The sequence below is a fragment of the Myotis brandtii genome, unplaced genomic scaffold (assembly GCF_000412655.1).
Source record: "Myotis brandtii unplaced genomic scaffold, ASM41265v1 scaffold332, whole genome shotgun sequence".
Classification (NCBI taxonomy): Eukaryota; Metazoa; Chordata; class Mammalia; order Chiroptera; family Vespertilionidae; genus Myotis; species Myotis brandtii.
The window spans coordinates 1,348,111-1,369,740 of record NW_005362797.1 but is presented as its reverse complement, the minus strand read 5'-3'; the positions used below and the strand labels follow the sequence as shown (position 1 = coordinate 1,369,740).

Here is a 21,630-nt window from a genome sequence, read left to right as displayed (position 1 = left end):
AGCGCAGGTTCTGGTTTCTGTTGTCCGAGTATAATTATAATATTATGGTATTTACGGCTGGCACACAGTTGACAAATAAGTGAGAGAGGCTTTCAAAAAATAAGTGAATAGTAGCTATAAATCTACTTCATGCAAAATAATATTTTCTGTACTACTCACTTTTGTATTTTAATTTTCTTAAGTAACTATGATAATCGCTACACATCTATTTCATGCAAAATAATACTTTCTGTACTAATCACTGTTGTATTTTCATTTTCTTTGCAGAGTATTGGGAAAGGGTCATTGTGGTGCATAGACCCGGAGTATAGACAAAATCTAATTCAGGCTTTGAAAAAGACACCTTATCACCCACACCCTCATGTGTTCAATACACCTCCCGCCTCTCCTCAGGCATATCAAAGGTAAGCAATTCAGATTTACTTTTTTTTTTTTTTTTTTTGTCTACTGAAGTTGCCTTATATTGGCAGAGACCGGCGCTGAAACTAATTTAATAGACTGCATGCTTTTAAAAATAGGCAAATGAGAAAGAGAGAAAGTCTTATCGGAGGTACCTCTGCTGTTGTGTTTCTTGCAAATCTTACCGCTTTTGCTGCTTTGGAGGAATGGGTTTTCCGAAGGCTTCAGGGCGGGTGAGAGACTGCCTTCCAGGGTAGAAACATGTACCAGGAAAAGTTGACAGCTCTGACTTATCAGCGTGCCACAGTTTGTTGGAATACAAGTACAGAATGAGCCGCGTAAGGGAGTCTGTCTTCCTGTCCTCTGACCGGAGTGCCTACAGTGTCCACTGCAGGACTCACCTCACTATTGTCGTTCTGGTCGCCATGTGGACGGGCTCCCGAGTGACCACTTTGTTGTGGTTACTTGCTGTTTGCCTCTTCAGAGCCAAGCACAGAGAACCATGGAGATGTCTGTTCCCCTTCACATGCCCATTTGTATTGCAGCAAGGAGGTCCCGGTGCCATTTTTACAAAGATATAAGTGGAGGGGAGGATGTGTAGCTTGTTACTTTTCAAAGAAGTGTGATTAGTGTTAGATTGTGTGTTTTTTTAAAGCCACATAGAACAGAACCAACTTTTAAAATTGATTTAATCTTACATAGTGCTTGGCTTTGAAATAAAGCCCTCAATCCTACAGAAAGAATAATTTATTTATTTTTGTCCTCATCCGAGGACATTTTTCCATTGACTTAGAGAGAATGGAAGAGAGAGGGAAAGACAGAGAGAAACATTGATGTGAGAGAAACACACTGATTGGTTGCCTTCCGCATGAGCCTCAACCAGGGCCCGGGCCGGGGAGGAGCCTGCAACTGAGGTATGTGCCCTTGACCGGAATCGAACCTGGGACCCTTCAGTCCACAGGCTGATGCTCTATCCACTGAGCCAAACCAGCTAGGGTAAAAGAATAATTTTTAATGTCTAGTAATGTTTCTGTTGTGACCACCCAGCGAAGAGAAATTATCCTTGGACTGCAGGTTTATGTCAATGAGAAATGGCGTGACTTCATAGATTTCAGCAGTTTTGTGGTCCACGGCTCTGCAGATCCTTTCTCTAGCCTTGTGCTCTGCAGAAAGGAGCAGAGGGATGCTCGGAAACGGCGTTAATGAAGTTCCTGCGCATCTCAGTTGAGAGCATTCCATCACAGGGGTAGACAATCAGTCTTCAGCAAGAGACGGGGAGGAACAGCTGGGCTCTCTGAGAAGACTGCTGTATGTCTGCCTTTGCTAGGCGATTAGCGTGATGGTATCCATAGCAACCAGAGCGTCTCCATAGTAACGCGTAGCCGAGACAGGTGCAGTTGCATCACAAGGCTGTTTGTTGCCTGGCAAAAGGACAGGCCATTAGTACTTAGATATACGCTGTTGCCTTAGAAACAAATAACCTAACATAGCAACTACAGTAGGTTTGAAAGATTTGGGAGGGGAAGAAATGGTTGTAGCAGCTTTTGTCTATGTTCATAAAAATCAGTGGAAGCATACTTGATTGGAAATGACAACTTGAGGTCACAGAGCTGTCGGAGATAGAATGGGATTTTCCAGAGCAACCCAGCCAACGTTGTAGAAACGTCCAGAAGGACAGAGCCATATGCCTGGTTCTCTTCTGGTGGCTGTAGCCACTCCTGAAATCTGGAAGGGAACTAGGATCAGAGTGGAGAATTGCCGACATACAGGGTTGGTGGGGGAGGAGATGACACCAGTTATTGGAATATTTCCCAGATTCTCTTGTTCCTTTGTCATTCTACTCTCCCTACCCTCCAGACCTCACAGAACACTCCTTCCTCTATTCCCCACCTTGGACCTCGGAAGTATTTCATATCCTTCGGGTGCTCGGGGAAGTTAAGAACATTAAGTGTTATTCACTGGGTCATATCGTTGGTTCATTTAGACCAGTGTTTTGTTGCCAAGCGTGACCCAAGGGAAACGCGGTAATTATTTAATAATTTGAAGGATTATAGCAGAGCTCTGGGGGGTTGCAGGAGGGATGCACACTCAGGCGAGGCTTCCCTAGCTGGCCCGAGCCTAATGACTTCATTAGATTTTTAACGTAGGCATAAAAATGCAGACGAACCAGAGCTTTGTTAATGAAAATGATTTCCAAACAATTACTCCAGATCCTGTACTGTCACTGCCAGCGCCTTGTCCCCCAGTTGACTGAAGAAAGAAAAAAGTTCCCATATTTACCCACCCCTGTGCTTGGATTTCACCTCCATGAAGGTCACTGGATGTGGTGTGAGGTGACAGATCAGATTCTAGCCGGCCTCTTCCATGTCTTAACTCTGTAAGAGCAAGTCACTTCTCTTTCCTGAGGACTGAAAGCCGTTCTTGGGAGAGCTTAGGGTACTAAATACTGGATGACTGTACGATATTTGTATGACTTCTAATGAGGTGGTATTCAGCTCCGTTCTAAGCCTCTGGCCACTTGTTGACGTGACTTAGGGAAGATGGAAATGGGGCAAAGTGAGTCATTAAACAGCGACCAGAAATGCCAACCTGACATGACATGGCTGGGTCTCCCGTGTCAGCTCCGTGCAGGCTTGCTGTGCGGGGCACCTGGGAAATGCTCAGCTTTCACGGAGCTGGTACTTAGCATGTTGAAGATGGTGATTACGCTAGATGGGTGGTTATTGCTTGTACTCGCAGGTGTGCTTGGCAGGGAGCGCTCTGAGCCGAGCTGCAGGTGGCCGAACATTCTGCAGGGGAAAGGAGGGATCTGAAAACGCTGCCCCCACACTCTGTTCATGTCCGAAGTGCATGCTCTCATTGCCAGTGTACTCTTAGATGGTTGTTCGGACGTTCCTGCTGCTTTTGATACCACATTTATGCATTGTTTTTCATGGGAATGCAGAGTTCAACGACATTAGCTCCTTATTAGGTTGCAAAGGCTGCCATGGCAAAGCAACAGCTGAGTAACAACAGGCATTCATTTTCTTTCCCTTCTGGAGGCTAGAAGGTCAAGATCAAGGTGTCAGCAAGGTTGACTCCTTCTGAGGGCACATCTGCTGTTTTGCTGGCATTTTATGACATTCGTTGGCCCGAAGAAGCATCGCCCGGATATTCACATGGTGCTCTGCTGGTGTGCTGTCGGTGCCCCAATTCCCACCTTTTGTAAGGACACTGTTCATGTTGAACGAGGGGCCCACCCCTACCCCAGTATGACCTCATTTTAGTAATTACATCTCCAGTGACTCTCTTTCAAATCAGGTCATATTCTCAGGTGCTGGTAGCCAGAACTTGAACATGAATTGGGGGAGATGGGACACAATTCAACCCATAAAAGCCCTTTTTTAAAGTAAGGCATTTTTTGCTGATAAAAAACATCGAGGAGAAGAAAGTAATGAAATGTTCAAAAACAAAAGGATGGGGCATGTCAGAGGGATACCAGAGCCAACCTGAAATTGCTCCCAATGGCCAAAACTGGGACAAGAAAACAAATAACATAGCATTGGGTTGTAACCCAAAATCCTCCTATATAATAAAAGGCTAATATGCAAAGTGTCCACTCGGGAGTTTGACCGGGAGACTGGGAGTTCGATCGCTGTCTATGACGTGCGCTGATCACAGGAGGCAGCACAGATAGGCCCCAATCGGCCCTGATCGCCAGCCAGGCCTTAGGGACCCTACCCATGCATGAATTTCGTGCACCGGGCCTCTAGTCTATATATATAATAGACTAAGTGACCAGTTGTATGTCCGACGTGCACTGGCAATTTAAAAATATTTCTTCTAATTAATTTCCTTTCAATGTGCATGAATCCATGCACCGGGCCACTAGTATGAAATAAATATCTCTGCGTCCACACTACTATAAACAAATGACTGAATGATTGGCTGTAGAGACAAATTTCCCCTACAGAAAAATTCAGATGAGTTAGGTAGGCACTCCTCCATTCCAGGAGTTAGAGCTTAACCTTTACAGTATTAGATCAACACCCTGTAAATAGCAGATATCCCATACCAATCTTCATGACAACAGATTGCTTTAAAAAGGCACGTACGTATGTGCATCGTATGTGATACCTTCACTGGTATAGGCACCGATCCAAAATCAGTTTATTGAAAAAGCACTTTAATCATCTCTCGGCACAGGTGGTAACAGGTTTTACAAATTAATCAAACAGCATGGTTTGTAGTTTCCTGGATGGTCAGTTTTCAGAGAAGGGAAATTTAATGAAATCCATCTAATTTGGGAGACAGCTCAGCATCTCAGAAGCCTCTGGTCTGTGGGTCTGTGTGATGGGTCGGCCACGATTGGGCTCTAGATGAACATAAGCCCTGATTGAGGAGACCCCCCCCACCACCACCCCATTGAACCTTCCATTTGTTGTTTCAATATCTTCCCCCTAATAATGACAGACGATTTTATAGTTTGTGTAAAATATAGTGGCCTAACATGTACGAAGTTAGAGAAATCCATACGACTGTTATTTGATCATCTAGATCTAAAAATTTATTACTTGGATGACTTCAAGGTTTGACGAATCAAAACATTTCAAGAAAGTTTCTGTTGCTCTCACTTTTATTTATTTATTTTTTGGCAAAGAAATTTTGGACATTTAAACTTATCATTTAGCTCTTTATGCCTCTCTTTACTTCTTCTGAGCCGCAAAATTTAATGAGCCGCAAAAATAAAGAAAGAAAGAAGTAAGTAAGTAAATACCACCTCTCCAAAGATTTAGCCTTTCAGATATTGAGGGCCTTTGTGAAAAGGGCTGATTTTAGTGCTGATTCAGCAAAAGATTCTAGTTCATCCTGCTTGCCTTTCTGTTCATGTGCTGTGAGTTTATTCTTTAAAACTTTCAATGCCTGTGTAGCAGAGTAATACCACTAAGAAGGTAGAAATTGTAGAGTGGTCAGTATACAGTTGAATTAACGACATCTTCAGATTCCTCAGCAGGTAACTAAGCTTTGGCCCAAGGAGTGAACTGATAATGGCGGTGGGGGGCGGGGAATGGGAGGGAGTAGGGAAGGTGAGATGTGTGCGGAGCTCATCCTTTTAGACAATTAGACGATTAGAAAGTCCTCAGAACGTTAAGCTTGTTAATCCCCCCACTAAAATGCTGAATTTGCACACAGCAAGTAATCCGTTGCTTGGGTAACATCCAGTAATTTTTTTTTTACCTTTTAAGACATCTGTCATTTCAGTTATTCAAAGTGTCGTGCATTTAATAGTTGCCAGAAAAACTGCAGCGCCACAAGAAAGTCGGTGTTCACGTGCATTGAAGGAGTTTGTTAGATTGTTGTGTCATTGCAGGTTTTCATTCAGTCAGGCATAAAGGACTGTGAGGATTTAGGCTAGTTGCATCATTATTACACCACTTACTAGTATATTTACTTGTAAGCAACAGATGTGATGGAAACTATAAATAGTTTTTTAAATGAGTCTTATGTTCAATACACTTACTTGTGTAAGTTTAATTAAAAAGGGTGAGGCAGCCCTGGCAGTACGCTCAGTGGTTGGAGTGTCATCCTGTACACCAAAAAGTTGCAGGTTCTATTCCCAGTCAGAGCACATACCTAGGTTGAGGGGTTCTATCCTCTGTCAGGGAAGGTATGGGAGGCAACCGATCAATGTTTCTCTTTCCCTTCCTCTTTCTCAAAAATCAATAAAACATATCCTCCGGGATTTCAAATTAATTAATTAAAATGGTGAGGTATTACATATTTTGAATGAGTATGCTTAAGCTGCTAGAATAATTTTGCTTCGAATAATTTTTTAAAGAATGTTAACTTTTTGCCCTAACTGGTTTGGCTCAGTGGATAGAGCGTCAGCCTGCGGACTGAAAGGTCCTGGGTTCAGTTCCAGTCAAGGGCATGTACCTTGGTTACGGGCACATCCCTAGTAGGGGGTGTGCAGGAGGCAGCTGATGGATGTTTCTAACTCTCTATCCCTCTCCCTTCCTCTCTGTAAAAAATCAATAAAATATATATTTTTAAAAGAATGTTAACTTTTAAAAAAACATATGAAGCTGCTTTACACTCAATATGGAGAGGGAAGCGCTAAATTCATGTGGTAAAATGGATGTGGGATTGAATGCCAAAATATTCTAATAAGTACTTGGAAATATAAATTTAATTTTGTTAAAAAATTGGAGGAGACAAATAATAGAAAAGGCTTAAAATTGTTAGAGGGGTGTCACTAATATAACAAACCATGCTCATTTGCAGTGTGAGCTTTAAAAACCCATTTGTTGGCTATAATTTTATTTGCATTTTAAATTATACTAGAGGCCCAATGTAAGAAAATTTGTGCAAGAGTAGGCCTTTCTTCCCCTAGCTGCTGGCACTGGCTTCCCTCCAGCACCCTGGACTCAGGCTGGCTTCCCCCGGGCCGCCCACAGGCACCCGGGACCCAGGCTGGCTTCCCTCCTGCCCCAGCTTTATCAGGAAGGACTTCCGGAATGACATCTGGTCTAATTAGCATATTACCTTTTTTTTATTATTATAGATTATCTGTTGACTTCCATTATATTTTCTGATTTGGTTTCAGAGTAGTTTTGATCTCAGCGTTTTGCCTTCAATGTGCTGTCCATTGTATATTTCATTCTCATTTAATCCTATTTTATTTAAATGGAAAACTGTCCCTGCTATCTTTGAGCACTTACGTAGTAGGCATATCATAGGAATGTTGTGCCCAGTCATCCAAGTTTATTCTGTTTTCATACTCACTTTGGAAGTTGAATGTGTAAACAGCTGGACTGATTTTATCTATTTTGCTCAGGTGCTGAGTAAAACTCATGGCTGAGAGAGCCACGTGCAGTGACCTCATCCTCTGAACTCTAAGGGCTCCTGGTTTGTACTCTAATAGTAGAAATATTAGGTTCTCTTCAGATTTACTACCTGTGAGTTTCTGTTGCTGGCTACTGAGATGATGGATAACATAGAGGTTCTGTGTCCCTGATTTTCCTGGTTAGAAAGTTGAAGTGTCGACCAGGATCAGGAGGAGTCTGGGGTCTTTGCCAGTTTGTTTCCTGTTTAGTTGGTTCTCCAAATAGCCAGCAAAGGACCTGGCAGATTCCTGATCCGAGCCTCTTAGATATTGTGAGAGGCAGGAAATGTCTGCTAGGTGGGGCTGATGTGCATTCTTCCCAGAGGTGGGGGGTAGGAGGTGGGAGGGGGATTGATCTCCATGTTAGAAATGTGGAAGAACTGTTAAAAATACACAAAACCAACAATGTGCAGTGTGAACACAGCCGGGCAGTGTGTTGTTTTGCAGTGGTGTAAAGAGGCAAATTTTTCATCTCAACAGAACATAAAAACCTATCACTGCTGTGTGTAAGCTTCTCATTACACTAAATGGGTCTGGATTTATAGCTTGGGGGGAGGGGTGTAAGAAATCGAGGTGTAATATAATAAGATTGGACAGTGGAATCCATCCTTCATATAAGATTTGAGGGAGATAGAATGGGGGAAGGATTAGTTTACTCAGCAGTGAATACGATTGGTCAAAGGCAGTCTTAGGTAATATTAATAAATGATATGTATTTGAACAAGCTGATATGGTGGCCAGTAGTTCCCACTTCAGTGAGGATCAGACCTCACCAGGAAGCTTCTGTCCAGATGGGAGGAGCACTTTGAAATAATGAAGGAAGCGGTCAGCGGGCTAGGGGGTTGGTGCCATCAGCTACGAGGGGTTTAGGTCTAATGGGTAGACATTATTAAAAGAAGGATTGGGTCTTTGTTTTTTAAGTTTTTTAAAATTGATTTTAGAGAGAGAGGGATAGAGAGATAGAAACATTGATGAGAGAGACACATCAATCGGCTGCCTCCTTCAGGCCCCCTACTTATGATGGAGCCCCAAACCAGGTATGTGCCCTGACCAGGAATCGAACCCTTAACCTCTTGGTTCATGGGTCGATGCTCAACCACTGAGCCACACCGGCCAGGCGAAAGGTTGGGTCTTCAAGAAAGATCTAAGAGAATAGCATCAAGAACTGTGCCAGGCACCTAACAGGAGCTGGGTACCCATGGGGATGCCAGCCAAAGCTGGACAACCAGCTGCCAAGATCCTTCAAAGAGATTTCATTTTTGCAGGGAGAATTTCAAGTTAATGCCTTCCGAACTCTTGAGTGTTTTAAGTCTGTTGAGTTGCAAGGACAGTAGAATGATGGGATATCGCTCCGCACACGGTGTTTGTCTTTCTCTCAGCACACACTGTGTAGGCTGGAGACGAACATTAAGGGAAATAGGCATGGCTCCGTTACTCAGAAATGAAAGGTCAGGTTCTTCTCTTGAAATTGCTAAGTCCAGATTTCAAGACCGAGATGGGACTGATTTAGTTACTCCCCGCTCTGTGTCATCCAGCTTTTTGATTCATGCCCTGTAATTACCTCCCTTGTTTTAGTGACACTTCTTTGCATTTCCTCCTGAGTGAGTAAAATTATCACTGCAGTGGTTTGCCAAGCAGAAGATCATTTCCAAAAGCTGCCCATCAAACCATAGACCTTCCCCCTATTGTTTACCCACTGAATTAGCGAGAGCAACACCCCCCCTCCTTTGTGTAAATCTCCGTGGGAGAGCCAAACTGGTGTCCTTGCTCTGTGGAATCACGTGTTTCTGGCCAGAGTCTTTGATCACATTCTTAACCTTTTGTTGTTTTTCGCATGAGGTCCGTGTCGCATTATTTGTTTAAACCATCTTTGAGATCCTGCCGTGTATGTGAAACTTGCAGAAAGCATGTGAGAATCTTCAAATTCCACATTAATTGCGAACTTCTGATTCTTAAGTCATCTGGGGAAAACATCCATAAGCCATCGAGACACATTTTTTTAATCTTTATTTTTTTTAGTTTGAGTTGCTTAATCACAATAGAGTCCAAGTTGAGACATGTTCACTGTGTGTTTATCTACTTTTAAATGGAAAGTTTCGGTCAAAGTCTGTTCACCAGCTTGCTTAATCCACCCATATCTCTAAGAGACTTAGTACCCCTCACCCAACACACACACACACACACACACACACACACACATGCACGCACACTCCCCATCTGGTTTGACAGAAATAAAAGTGAATGGAAAAAAAACAACACATTCAGAGGAAAAGACTGAAGAAAGAACTTTTACAGCTTTCTCTATCCCCTTCCTTTTCCCTCTCCCCTTTCTCCTCCTCCTCCTTCTCTTCCACTACCTCCTTCTCTTCTCTCCCTCTTCCCTCTGCAACTGGGGCTTCTGAGTGAAATAATTTATTTTAAAACAGCAAGGAGAGCAGAGTTTCTTAGGATTCTTCTGAGTTAAAAATGAGCACACCCCTTTTTTGCTTATAGAGAAATGGAGGCACATAGAGTTATCGCCCTTCCCCCTTTAAACTTTCCTGCACAGGCGCCCGCTGGAGGTGGGTGTTCTGGCCCTGTGGTGAGTTCCTCAGGCCCCGGCCCCTGTCCAGCCTTATGTCCACCTGCACTCGCTGTGGAGTGGACCCAGCTGGGCAGATGGATACGTTCGTACAGCAGCTGTGAAGTCCTCAGGAGGGAAGGGGTAAGGATGCAGAAAAATAAACAAGATCTGAAGCTCCAAGCTCTCAGAGTGTGGCCCTGGCTTCCCCAGCTCTCCCCAGCCTCCCTGTCTGTCAGGTCCTGCCCTTCTGTGGACCTGCAGTCGCACAGGGGCTCTATCCTGTACAGTCGCCGAGGGACTTGGTTGACCTTTGTGTATATGGGTTTGCGTTATAAGGTATCTTTTTATACTTTATATTGTGCAGTTTCTATGAGATTTAAGATCGGTGAAAGCCAGGACTGAGGTCTCGGCCCCTGTGCTTTAAGCCAGCAGTCCCCAACCGGTTGTCCGTGAGGTCCAAAAGGTTGGTGACTGCTGCTTTAAACAGAACCTACATACAGGTGATATTTATCAATGATTCCTCTTAGAGCACAGGTTATGAAAATAGTGCAAAAACTTTTCCTTCTACTTGCTCAGGAATGCCAGAGTAATTGGCCACCCTCCTCCCTTCACTGTCCCAAGACAAGGGGCGGGGGAGGGGAAGGAGAGGCTCTGCTCTCTGAAGGTACCTGAGTGATTTTGCAGTGTTGGTGCTTCTGGCCTTGCGGCTCCTTCCCCATCTGCCTGCCAAGGCCCTGCGGTACCTCTGGGCACCACACATTTGGACCGGGTCGTCCCTGAAGCCCCAGAGACCCATCACGCTACTCTGGATGGAAAAGTTATAAATTCCAGGCTGTTGATTCCAAGGCACCAGATATTGTCAGAGGACTAAACATTTTGCAGCTGCCATAGGAGATGCTAATGTACTTAAGGTGGTGCTGGCCCGACCGATCCTCTTTGTCTCACTGCTCTTCCTTTGAAAAGAAGCCTCCTCTATACACTCCCTGCACCGCGGGGCACTTGAAAGGTAAGGCCCGCTCTCCCTGCCCTGATGGTAATGGGAAAAGCTTTCACCGCGGGCTGGTCACACAGCCAATTGTGCTCCTTCTCCAGCAGATACATAATCCGTGTTTAAATCTCTTGGCAGTCACTCATTAGCCCCCGTCCCCCCCATTCTTTCCTTTGAGGAGAACAAAGCCCATCTCCTCCCTGCTCTACAGCTTGCTGCTTTCTCTCTCTCCCTGTTCCAAATCCCACCGTCTCACTTTCATCCCTGAAGAAGGAAGTCACCCAATGTTACCCTTCCCTACCTGCTAAAAGAAGATCTCGATCCTTTGTACGTTAAAATCTGTGTGCAGAGCTCACAAGCAGGCGGTGCCCAGGCCCCGGGCTCTGCAGAAAGTATTCTGGCGGTAATGCCGAGGCCCGGCCAGCTGAGGACCCCTCCCTCAGCGGCTCCTCCTCCCAGCTCTTTAAGGGGCTGTGTTGAGAAAGGAAGGATTGGACATAGGGTGACTCCCGTGGAATTTTATTCTGATTAAAGCCCTTTGAAGTTCCCTCTTTCTGACACCACCCCCTCCTACCCTCACCTCTTAGGTGTGGCATATTCTGTCATCGGGATTGTTGAAGTCATGGTTACAGGAAAACCAGCTGGTATTTCTGTGAAATAACTCTTTGATGCAGAGTCAAACAAAAATCCATTTTTACCCAATATTCTAGACTTCTAAGAAATAAACTACGAGTGTAAGCTCTTTAGCACTGTAGGATTGTAAAGAATTTTAAATTTAGTTTCCCCTGCTTTGGACCCTAAACCATACTGGCTATGGGTGGGAGGCAGAAAGCCAAGCATTTATTTAACACCTACTTTGTGCTAGGCTTGGCTTAGCAGACATTGTATAGACAGTGATTTAATTCTTATTAAGAGTCTGATGAGACTGATTTTAGCGCTGTTTTACATCTGAGAGAACTGAGGCTAAGAGAGGTCGTCACGTGCCTGCAATGGCAGGTCATGTGGCTCGAAAATGGCTAAGCTGGGACCTGAGCCAGATGGTCTCACTATTCTGACTCCAGAAACTGAGCTCTTCCCACCGTAATTTGGCACCTTGTGGTCACTGTCTTCTATGGAAATATTTATTCTCGGGTATCTAATAGCTGAAGAGGTGAGCGTGGAAAAGGAAGAATGGCATATCACTTTTTTAAAGGCAGGTTTTGTAGCGTAATGAGGATGGGACTAATGGAGGTGAGACCATGTAGGAGGGCTCCACAATAGACAAGCCGCTGGAGATGAAACTGGGGATGGAGCGGAGGGAACCAAGACAATTGGAGGGCGGGCTTGGGACTTGGTGGGGCGTGGTGCAGAGGAAGCTGAGAGGGTCTGACTTGTGTGGATAGAGGAAGGCACTGTGAGGGAAATGACTGCAGAGCACATCGCGCGCGCGTGTGTGTGTGTGTGTGTGTGTGTGTGTGTGTGTACATACGTGTACGCACAAAGAAGGCCCACTTCTATTTTAGACAAAATAGAAAAGTAAATACGGAGTGGGGAGAATCATATCATATTTTCTCAAATTTTCAATTTGAGTTTTATTATTTTGGAGATTATTTATACTGACTGTTTAATAAGAAAAACAAATTCAAAGTTTGTAGTATTAAAGAGCTTGCCTTGTCCATGAATTTCACTCTTAAAGTTAATTAGGATTTTGGTGGTTTTGTTGGTGGTGTTGTTTTTTCTCGGCCTGTTTGAACACTCTGTCATTCTTGGGAATCTGTGGTCATATTTCAACATACTTTCTAATCATTTCTATGTGTAGTTTTTATTTATTTGTTAATATGTCTTCAGGGAAAACTGACAAGGGCTTTACCAACTTTTGAAGCTTGAGTGTGCTTTGTGGTCATTGTTAAAGTAACATATTTTGTTTATATTCCTAAAAAAAAAACCTTCTAACGATGGGCTGAAACCTCCAACATGTACACACTCAGTAAGTATTGTGGACTTAGAAATGAATAAATGTAATTAGCATCCTTTATTTGACATTGAAGTCACAAAATGGATTAAAGACACAAATGTTTGTTGAGGAATAAGCTGTGAAGAGTCCAGAAAATGCCTAATTCTGGTTGACCTGAGTGTATAAATTCAGCTCTTAATCACTATCAAAATGGTGCTCCGACATTGCATATTTGCTCTGGTGACACTTAGGTCAGAAGAAATGGTGTGTATGTGCCTGTATGTGCCTGGTTGGATGGACTACTTGGGTGGCAAAATGCAACTCGTGAGGATGTTTGCTGTCATCTAAAAAGGTGTAGGAATGATTACTAACTTTGAGAGAATCAACTGAAATTGGTATGCTAGACCATTGAACTATTTTGCAATTAGTCTTGGAAAATTTGCTTTTAACAGTCTCTAGATCAGCATTAAGGGGACAATGAGTGGGATATCAGAATCACTTTGAGGAGCTTTTAACAATTATAAAGGATGTTGATGGGGGAAGAGGCTGTGTCTATTGGGGATACTTCCCATTCAAGTTGCTGTGAACTTAACACAGGGGTGGGCAAACTTTTTGACGGGAGGGCCACAATGGGTTCTTAAACTGGACCAGAGGGCCGGAACAAAAGCATGGATGGAGTGTTTGTGTGAACTAATATATATTCAAAGTAAACATCATTTCATAAAAGGGTTCGGTCTTTTTTTTTTTTTTTAGTTTTATTCATTTCAAACGGGCCGGATCCGGCCCGAGGGCTGTAGTTTGCCCACGGCTGACTTAACAGTTCTTAAAAATAGAGTCTCTTGTTTTTCTTTTAAATTTTTATTAGTTTTAAATTTTTAATATATAATCATATGTACGTATTTATCATAGATATAGTCAGATATAGTGTTTAAATCACTGCCTCAGTTGAGCCACAGCCATTGCGGTGGGGGTGGCGGGGGTATTTGCTCCTCTCTGTAGTGTTGAGAATTACTGTCTTATAGCATAGAATGTTGGAGCCGAAAAGAGCCTACAATCACCCTGTGTAGTGTTCCCCAAACGGGTGCTACAGTGAGCAGTTTCCAGAGATGTTAAGATTGCTTGTGAGTATGTGTGAAGTTTTCCACGGTCAGTAACTTTTGGGATATGCAGCTCATTAACTTCTTTGTAGTGAGCTAAATCAGATGTTTCCCACACTTTATGAAAGACACCTTTTTTTGGGGGGGTGATGTGGGGGGGGCACTTAACATATTCAAAGTAAGACCAATTTGGGAGAAAGTAATCTAAAATAAGGGTATTTCAAAGCTTCAGTTGCACTCACTAATAGGATGTAAAATCAACTTAGGGGTTGCAGCCATTTTTTTTCTCTTGTATGAACTCTGTCCTAATGAAAAATCTATTTCTTACTCTAGATGATGGCCCCCCAAATGTTAGAGAACTCTGGTCTGTCTAATTCCGTCCCTCAGTTTTATAAGTAAGAACACTGAAATGGTTCTCAGGATCACATGGGGAGTTAGTTTTAGAATCTGAGTCTACACTGGTTTTCACCTCTGCAATTGCTCCACCAAATTCATAAATCTTCCTAGTAGTTAAAAAGCAGCACTGGTGGAAACAATGAATAAACAAAATCAATGAATAAACCAATGATTGGATAAACACAATCTGGTTTATGTGTGCAATCCTATATAATAAAAGCCTAATATGCTAAGTGTCCGGCCATCCATTCAACCCATCAAAATGTAATCTACACTAATAAAAGAGAAACATGCAAATTGGTGTCACTCCGCTACGCCCACCAGCCAATCAGGATGAGTATGCAAATTAACCCAACAAAGACGACAGTTAATTTTGCATACGCAGGCACAGAGCAAAGACTGAAGGCTCCAGCCAGAGTGAAGACTGAAGAGGCTTGGCTTCTCCACTGCGGCCAGACCAAAGGCCTGGGTCCCTGGTGCCGGAGGAAACCTGGTGCCGGCAGCCAGGGGGAAGGAAGGCCTATTGCTCGAATCTTTGTGCAACAGGCTTCTAGTATGCTAATGATATGCTAAAGCTGGTCAACTGCTTGCTATGACGTGCACTGACCACCAGGGGACAGAAGCTCCTACCGGTAGGTTAGCTTGCTGCTGGGTTCTGGCCGATCGGGACTGTGCTAGACAGGCCGAACATGCCCTGGAGCCCTCCCTTGGTCCCTCCCTGGCTGGCCAACCTCCTGTGTCCATTCCCGGCCCTGATCGTGCCTCCCCTGGCCTGTGCCCTCTTGCAATCCAGGACCCCTTGGGGGATGTCAGAGAGCCGGTTTCGGCCCGATTCCCACAGGCCAGGCCGAGGGACCCCACTGGTGCACGAATTTGTGCACTGGGCCTCTAGTGGAATAATAAATTCTGATACAGGTTGCAATGTGGATAAGCCTTGAAGACATTATGCCAAGTGACATAAGCCAGATCCAAAAGGGACAGGTATTCTATGAGTCCACATAAGATGAGGTTCCTTGAATAGGCAAACCCATAGTGAAGGAAAGTAGGCTAAAGGTTACCAGGGGCTGAGAAGAGAGGAGAACTGGAAGTTCATGTTTATTTAATGGGTACAGAGTTTCTGTTTGGAGTGATGAAAAAGTTCTGGAAATAGATAGTGGTGATGGGTTGTTCAACATATGAATGCACTCAATGCCACTGAGCTGTGCATTTTAAAAAATGACCAAGCCCTAACCAGTGGATAGAGCATCAGCCTGTGGACTGAAGGCCCCCAGGTTTAATTCTGGTCAAGGGCACATACTTCAGTTGCAGGCTCCATTTCCAGCCCTGGTCTAGGCAACCAGTCAATGTGTCTCTCTTCATTGATGTTTCTCTCTCTCTCTCTCTCTCTCTCTCTCTCTCTCTCTCGCCCCCCGCCCCCCCTCCTTCCACCCTCTCTAAAAACCAATGGAAAAAACAGCCTCAGGTGAGGATTAACATCATCAAAAGGCCAAAATGGCAAATTTAGGTTATGTGTATTTTATCACATAATTTTTAAAAAATTCAGCCACAGAAGAATAGCAATAATTTTTAATAAAAGCAACAGTGTTTCTTTTCTGTTTATTTATAACATTGTTTTCTTCATATGTATTTGTGTAAATGTGTGTGTGTGTGTGTGTGTTTATAACACTGTTTCTTTTAGACCTTGTTTTACATTCTACCATCATTCATTTCTTTGGACCTACCCCTGTGTGGGCTGGGCCCAGGCACTGAGAATTCGGAGGCTAACATTGCTGTTAGGGATCCCTGGAGCAGAGCGTGGCCATGGTGTGGCCTTAATTCCAGACTCCCTGGCAGGCGCTGACTGCTGGCATTGCCACAGGTGATGTGTTTTACCGCCGCGAGTCACACTCAGCATATGACCTTTTCTGTGCTAATAGCTCCGATTTTCCAACATTTGCAGCATTTGGATAAACTAACAACTTGCTTTTTTGAAAGGCCAAGCAGAAACATATTTCATGGTTTTTCTCTTGGTTTCGCCCTTTCATCAGTTGGTCCTTAGCCCTGACCTGAAGACAAATAGCCTTTTCTCGCTCGACTCTCCCTCTTTCTTCACCAGGCAGCCGGCTGGATGTAAATAGCAATTTAAGTGAAATGCTACCACCCACAAGGTGGTTAGCGTGGTTCCCTCTGTCTCCATTCTCTGCCCTGGCTTCACATGTTTGGGTCTGAGAGTCAGGAATCTGGTGACCAGAAATGAGGGCAGGGGTGGCTGGGTGGCAGAAAATGGGGGTGTGTTTGGAGCTGACGGAAGTTTTTTAAACTCCCAGTGCAAGGCAGTTTCTGCCCATAAAAGTTGCAGCCGCTGGGAGTGGCCCATGGGCCGTGTTTGAGGACTGGAGGTTTCTCGCTGGCAGGCAGGCACCCTTTTGCTTCCCATCTCTCCACAAGTACCGACACCCAGCAGGTCTGTGCCTTCAGCTTCCCTGTTGGCATCTCTGTGGGCTCCAAGTTGGCAAGAAAGGAAACTAGGAGAAAATGCCTCTAGCTCAACCAGGAAAGACATTTAACTGGGTTTATACTGGGAGCTAAGGGAGTGCTTCAGAAATAGTTTATTTTTAGGTTACATTGAAATTTGCCATGAATGTGGGGAGGTAGGTTAGCTGGTAGAATCTTCCTGAACTGGGGCAATGTCTCATAACATGGACCTCAACATTTTTAGTGTAACCTTGTGAATTTGTCAGGCACTGTTGACATTTGAGACCAGATAATTCTTCAGTGTCGGGGGCGGGGGTGGGGGGGAGAGGAGGAGGTGGACTGTCCTGTAAGATGCTTAGCAACATCCCTGGCCTCTACCCACCACATGCCAACAGCACCCCCAAACTAGTGATGACCAAAAATGTCTCCAGATATTGTCAGATGTTTCATGAAGGGGCAAAATCACCCCTGGCTGAGAACAATGGTCGAGCTCCAAATACCTTCTGTTGTGTTCTGAATTTTAGGCACTGAGGACTTTGTCAATTGTTATTCTGGAAATAATGGGAAGAGGCTTGGGTTTTACTTTTAGTTGGTTTGTTTGAGTTGAGTCCTGCTTTATTAGCACGAACTCAAATCTTTAAAGTGTGTGTAAAGTGTCATCGGCTGGGAAAGATGAATGCCCAAGCTGGTGTCTGATGACTTTGTTACAAATGTAATAGGCTGGTTCTGTGATGGGTGTTGGGGTAGGATTTGGGCGCAGTGTGTCTGCTGGAGGTCTGCGTTATGGTGAAGGTCTGGGCCTCTTCATTTCTTCTGCCCTGCTGCTTCTCCCAGATGCCACCTTGGGGTTCTGTGTGGTTCTTGAGAGAACAGGAGCCAGCAAGTTGAACGTTTGGAGCCTGCATCAGCAGCACCTGCGCACAGTCGATGCCAGTCACATGGCAGAATGGTGGGAGCAAGTTATTTAATTCTCTCCTTGTATCTTTCTCATCCACGTCTAAATGGAGGATGGGCCCAGCCAGTGCGGCTCAGTGGTTGAGTGTCAACCTATGAACCAGGAGGCCAGGGTTCAGTTCCGCGTCAGGGCACCTGTCCAGGTTGCAGGCTCCATTCCCTCTCCCTTCCTCTCTCTGAAGTCAATACAAATAGATTTTAAAAATAAAATAAGTGGAAGATGAGATCTGTTCTTCATCTTTATTATCTGTCAGTACATAAATGGATAAAACAACTGTGGTACATTTACACAATGGAATACTACTCGGCCATAAAAAAGAAAAAAATTTTACCCTTTGCGACAACATGGATGGACCTGGAGAGCATTATCCTAAGTGAAATAAGCCAGTCAGAGAGAGACAAGTACCGTATGATTTCACTCATGTGTGGAATCTAATGAACAAACTGAACCACCAAGCAAAACGGAGACAGACTCATAGACAGAGAGCAGGCTGACAGCTCGGTGTGGGGAGGATGGGGCGCAGGGGCATGGAGCGACTGTACCACAAAGGGGGGAAAAAAGAGAACTCATGGACACTGGGCCGGGGGCGGGGGAGGAGGTGATGGCCACGATGTGGCCAGTTTATCTGGTGAGCTTACCTCGTGGAATGGTGCCAGAGGTTTGAGACCATGGAATTTCTATGGTTTGATTGCCTGTTCTAGAGCTCCCGATGGATTCCCAAGTTCCAGTTTCTAAAAAGCAAAATACCTGTTTTCTTCCCCTGGCCTGGCTTAACCAGAAGGTGTCTTTCCTCATTCCTCCTCTGTTGCTGGAACTCCCGTGTGCCAGGCCTCATGTAGGCCACCTGGGACATTTAGATGACCAAGCCCGGCTTCCTGTCACACTCTAGTTGGAAAGATGGCTTTATACGTTATACTCTCAGAATTGTTTTCTGTCACCTTCAGAAAGTGCTGCGGTTTAACCTTCCTGCCTATTTAGAAGCTCTCCTTAAATGCGGAAGCACTGGGAGATGGCGATGGCCTGTTTGGAAGGCATATTAGCATGCTGTCCTGGGAGTCTGCAAGCCTGGGCTCTTAGGTTGACGTTGGCCCTGATGAGCTGTGTGCCTAAGTCACTGCATCGTCCTGGGTCTCATTCCTAGGTTTGTAAAAAGATGTGTGTGGGCTAGATCATCTCTGAATCCCTCTGACTCCTGCAGTCTTTTTATAATAACTAGAGGCCTGGTGAATGAAATTCATGCACTGGGGGAGGGGGGTCTCTCAGCCCGGCCTGCACCCTCTCCAATCTGGGACCCCTCGGGGGATGTCCGACTGCGGCATGGGGATGGGGCCTAAACTGGCAGCCGGACACCCCTCTCGCAATCCAGGACCGCTGGCTTCTAACCGCTCGCCTGCTTGCCTGCCTGATAGCCCCTAATCACTCTACCTGCCAGCCTGATCGCCCCTAACTGCCTCTGCTTGCCAGCCTGATCGCCTGCTAACTGGTCCCCTGCTGGCCTGGTTGCCCCTTAACTGCCCCCCTACCGGCCTGGCCGCCCCCCTAACTGGCCCCCTGCTGGCCTGGTTGCCCCTTAACTGCCCCCCTACCGGCCTGGCCGCCCCCCTAACTGGCCCCCTGCTGGCCTGGTTGCCCCTTAACTGCCCCCCTACCGGCCTGGCCGCCCCCCTAACTGGCCCCCTGCTGGCCTGGTTGCCCCTTAACTGCCCCCCTACCGGCCTGGCCGCCCCCCTAACTGGCCCCCTGCTGGCCTGGTTGCCCCTTAACTGCCCCCCTACCGGCCTGGCCGCCCCCCTAACTGGCCCCCTGCTGGCCTGGTTGCCCCTTAACTGCCCCCCTACCGGCCTGGCCGCCCCCCTAACTGGCCCCCTGCTGGCCTGGTTGCCCCTTAACTGCCCCCCTACCGGCCTGGCCGCCCCCCTAACTGGCCCCCTGCTGGCCTGGTTGCCCCTTAACTGCCCCCCTACCGGCCTGGCCGCCCCCCTAACTGGCCCCCTGCTGGCCTGGTTGCCCCTTAACTGCCCCCCTACCGGCCTGGCCGCCCCCCTAACTGGCCCCCTGCTGGCCTGGTTGCCCCTTAACTGCCCCCCTACTGGCCTGGCTGCACCCTAATTGCTGTCCTGGTCGCCCCCTAACTGGCCCCCTGCCGGCCTGGCTGCCCCCTAAATGCTCCCCTGCCTGCCTGTCTGATCGCCCCTAACTGCCTCTGCTTGCCAGCCTGATCGCCTGCTAACTGGTCCCCTGCTGGCCTGGTTGCCCCTTAACTGCCCCCCTACTGGCCTGGCTGCACCCTAATTGCTGTCCTGGTCGCCCCCTAACTGGCCCCCTGCCGGCCTGGCTGCCCCCTAAATGCTCCCCTGCCTGCCTGTCTGATCGCCCCTAACTGCCTCTGCTTGCCAGCCTGATCGCCTGCTAACTGGTCCCCTGCTGGCCTGGTTGCCCCTTAACTGCCCCCCTACTGGCCTGGCTGCACCCTAATTGCTGTCCTGGTCGCCCCCTAACTGGCCCCCTGCCGGCCTGGCTGCCCCCTAAATGCTCCCCTGCCTGCCTGTCTGATCGCCCCTAACTGCCTCTGCTTGCCAGCCTGATTGCCCACTAACTGGTCCCCTGCCGGCCTGATTGCCCCCTAACTCCCTAACTGTCCGAAAGGAAGTCGGACATCCGGAAGATGTCCAGTCCACCTGATCTAATTAGCATATTACCCTTTTATTAGTATAGATTATATTGTAATTATCAAAGACTGTTATAATATGGGTAGAGCTAGAAACCCCAGGGCTATCCAGTCTTTGTACACAGGATTTATTATACATCTTTTTAAAAACATAATTTTATTGATTTCAGAGAAGGGAGAGATAGAAATATCAGTGATGAGAATCATAGATTGACTGCCCCCTGCATGCCCCCTACTGGGGACACATACCAGGCATGTGTCCTGACCAGGAATCAAACTGTGACCTCCTGGTGCATAGGCCGACATTCAACCAGTGAGCCACAGTGGATGGGCTTATTGTATGTTTTTAAATGGGTTCCCTGCTCACTGGTGCCTGGTGGGGAGCCTTCGCTGGCTTTGGTAAGGTCAGAGGACCTCGAGTTCCCGTTTTAGGGGTAAACCAGGAGCCTGAAAGATTGAACCAGATGTCTTGCCCGGAATCTCCGAAAGAAAGTCACCACCTCTAAACAGGCCCATCAACCTCAGGGGGCTTCTTTCCACAGGTCTTTTCCCAGTGTCTCTCCATCCATTTACTGAATCATATAAAGTCATTATTAGGTCAGGGTTACCCATTAACTTCCACCTGAAGCTGAAGGTAAGTTTGCTGTCCAGTTTAAACCTTGCGACACCTGTCCCTTCTGGATCCTGTGCACTCCGCCGCAGTGTTCCGGGGCTGGTAACCCTCAGATACGGCTGTGGCCACACCCATGGCGAGGGGTGCCCAGTCTGGGATGCCATCTACGGTCCTACGGATGCCATATAGTAACGGGCGAGAAATATTCAGAGCATTCCTCTCTCTTTCTGCAAGAAACTTAGCCTGTTTGTTAACATTTCAGCTGTAGTCTTGCAGGTAAATCTCACCTCCGGGAAAACATCACGTGATCTCTCCCTGTGCCTTAGAATGAATCTCCTGAATCACCTGGATGAAACTTGGCAGCTGTTGCCTGACAGTGGTTGGGTCCTGTGTGAGCACGTGCTTTTTGTAATCACCCAGGAGCCGTGATTGCATGTAATCACCTGGAAGGACCCCGGGACCCAGGTCCGGCTGTGCTTGCGTGTTAGGTACCCAGTAAATTCTGGTGCAATGAATGGCTGGGTCGCAGTGCCCCTGCTGGCCTGGTTGCCCCTTAACTGCCCCCCTACTGGCCTGGCTGCACCCTAATTGCTGTCCTGGTCGCCCCCTAACTGGCCCCCTGCCGGCCTGGCTGCCCCCTAAATGCTCCCCTGCCTGCCTGTCTGATCGCCCCTAACTGCCTCTGCTTGCCAGCCTGAT

The 21,630-nt window shown here is 46.4% G+C and overlaps 1 protein-coding gene across 8 annotated transcripts in view; it reads left to right on the top strand.

Moving 5' to 3' along the window:
- The window catches only part of FOXN3 (forkhead box N3), a 377,361-nt gene that overhangs the window by 199,443 nt on the left and 156,288 nt on the right, over positions 1–21,630 (top strand). For all 8 annotated transcript variants that reach the window (XM_005871180.2, XM_005871177.2, XM_005871181.2 and 5 more), the window contains one exon: positions 268–404. In XM_005871180.2, coding sequence (XP_005871242.1) covers positions 268–404 — 137 coding nt within the window. The remainder of the gene's footprint in view (positions 1–267; positions 405–21,630) is intronic.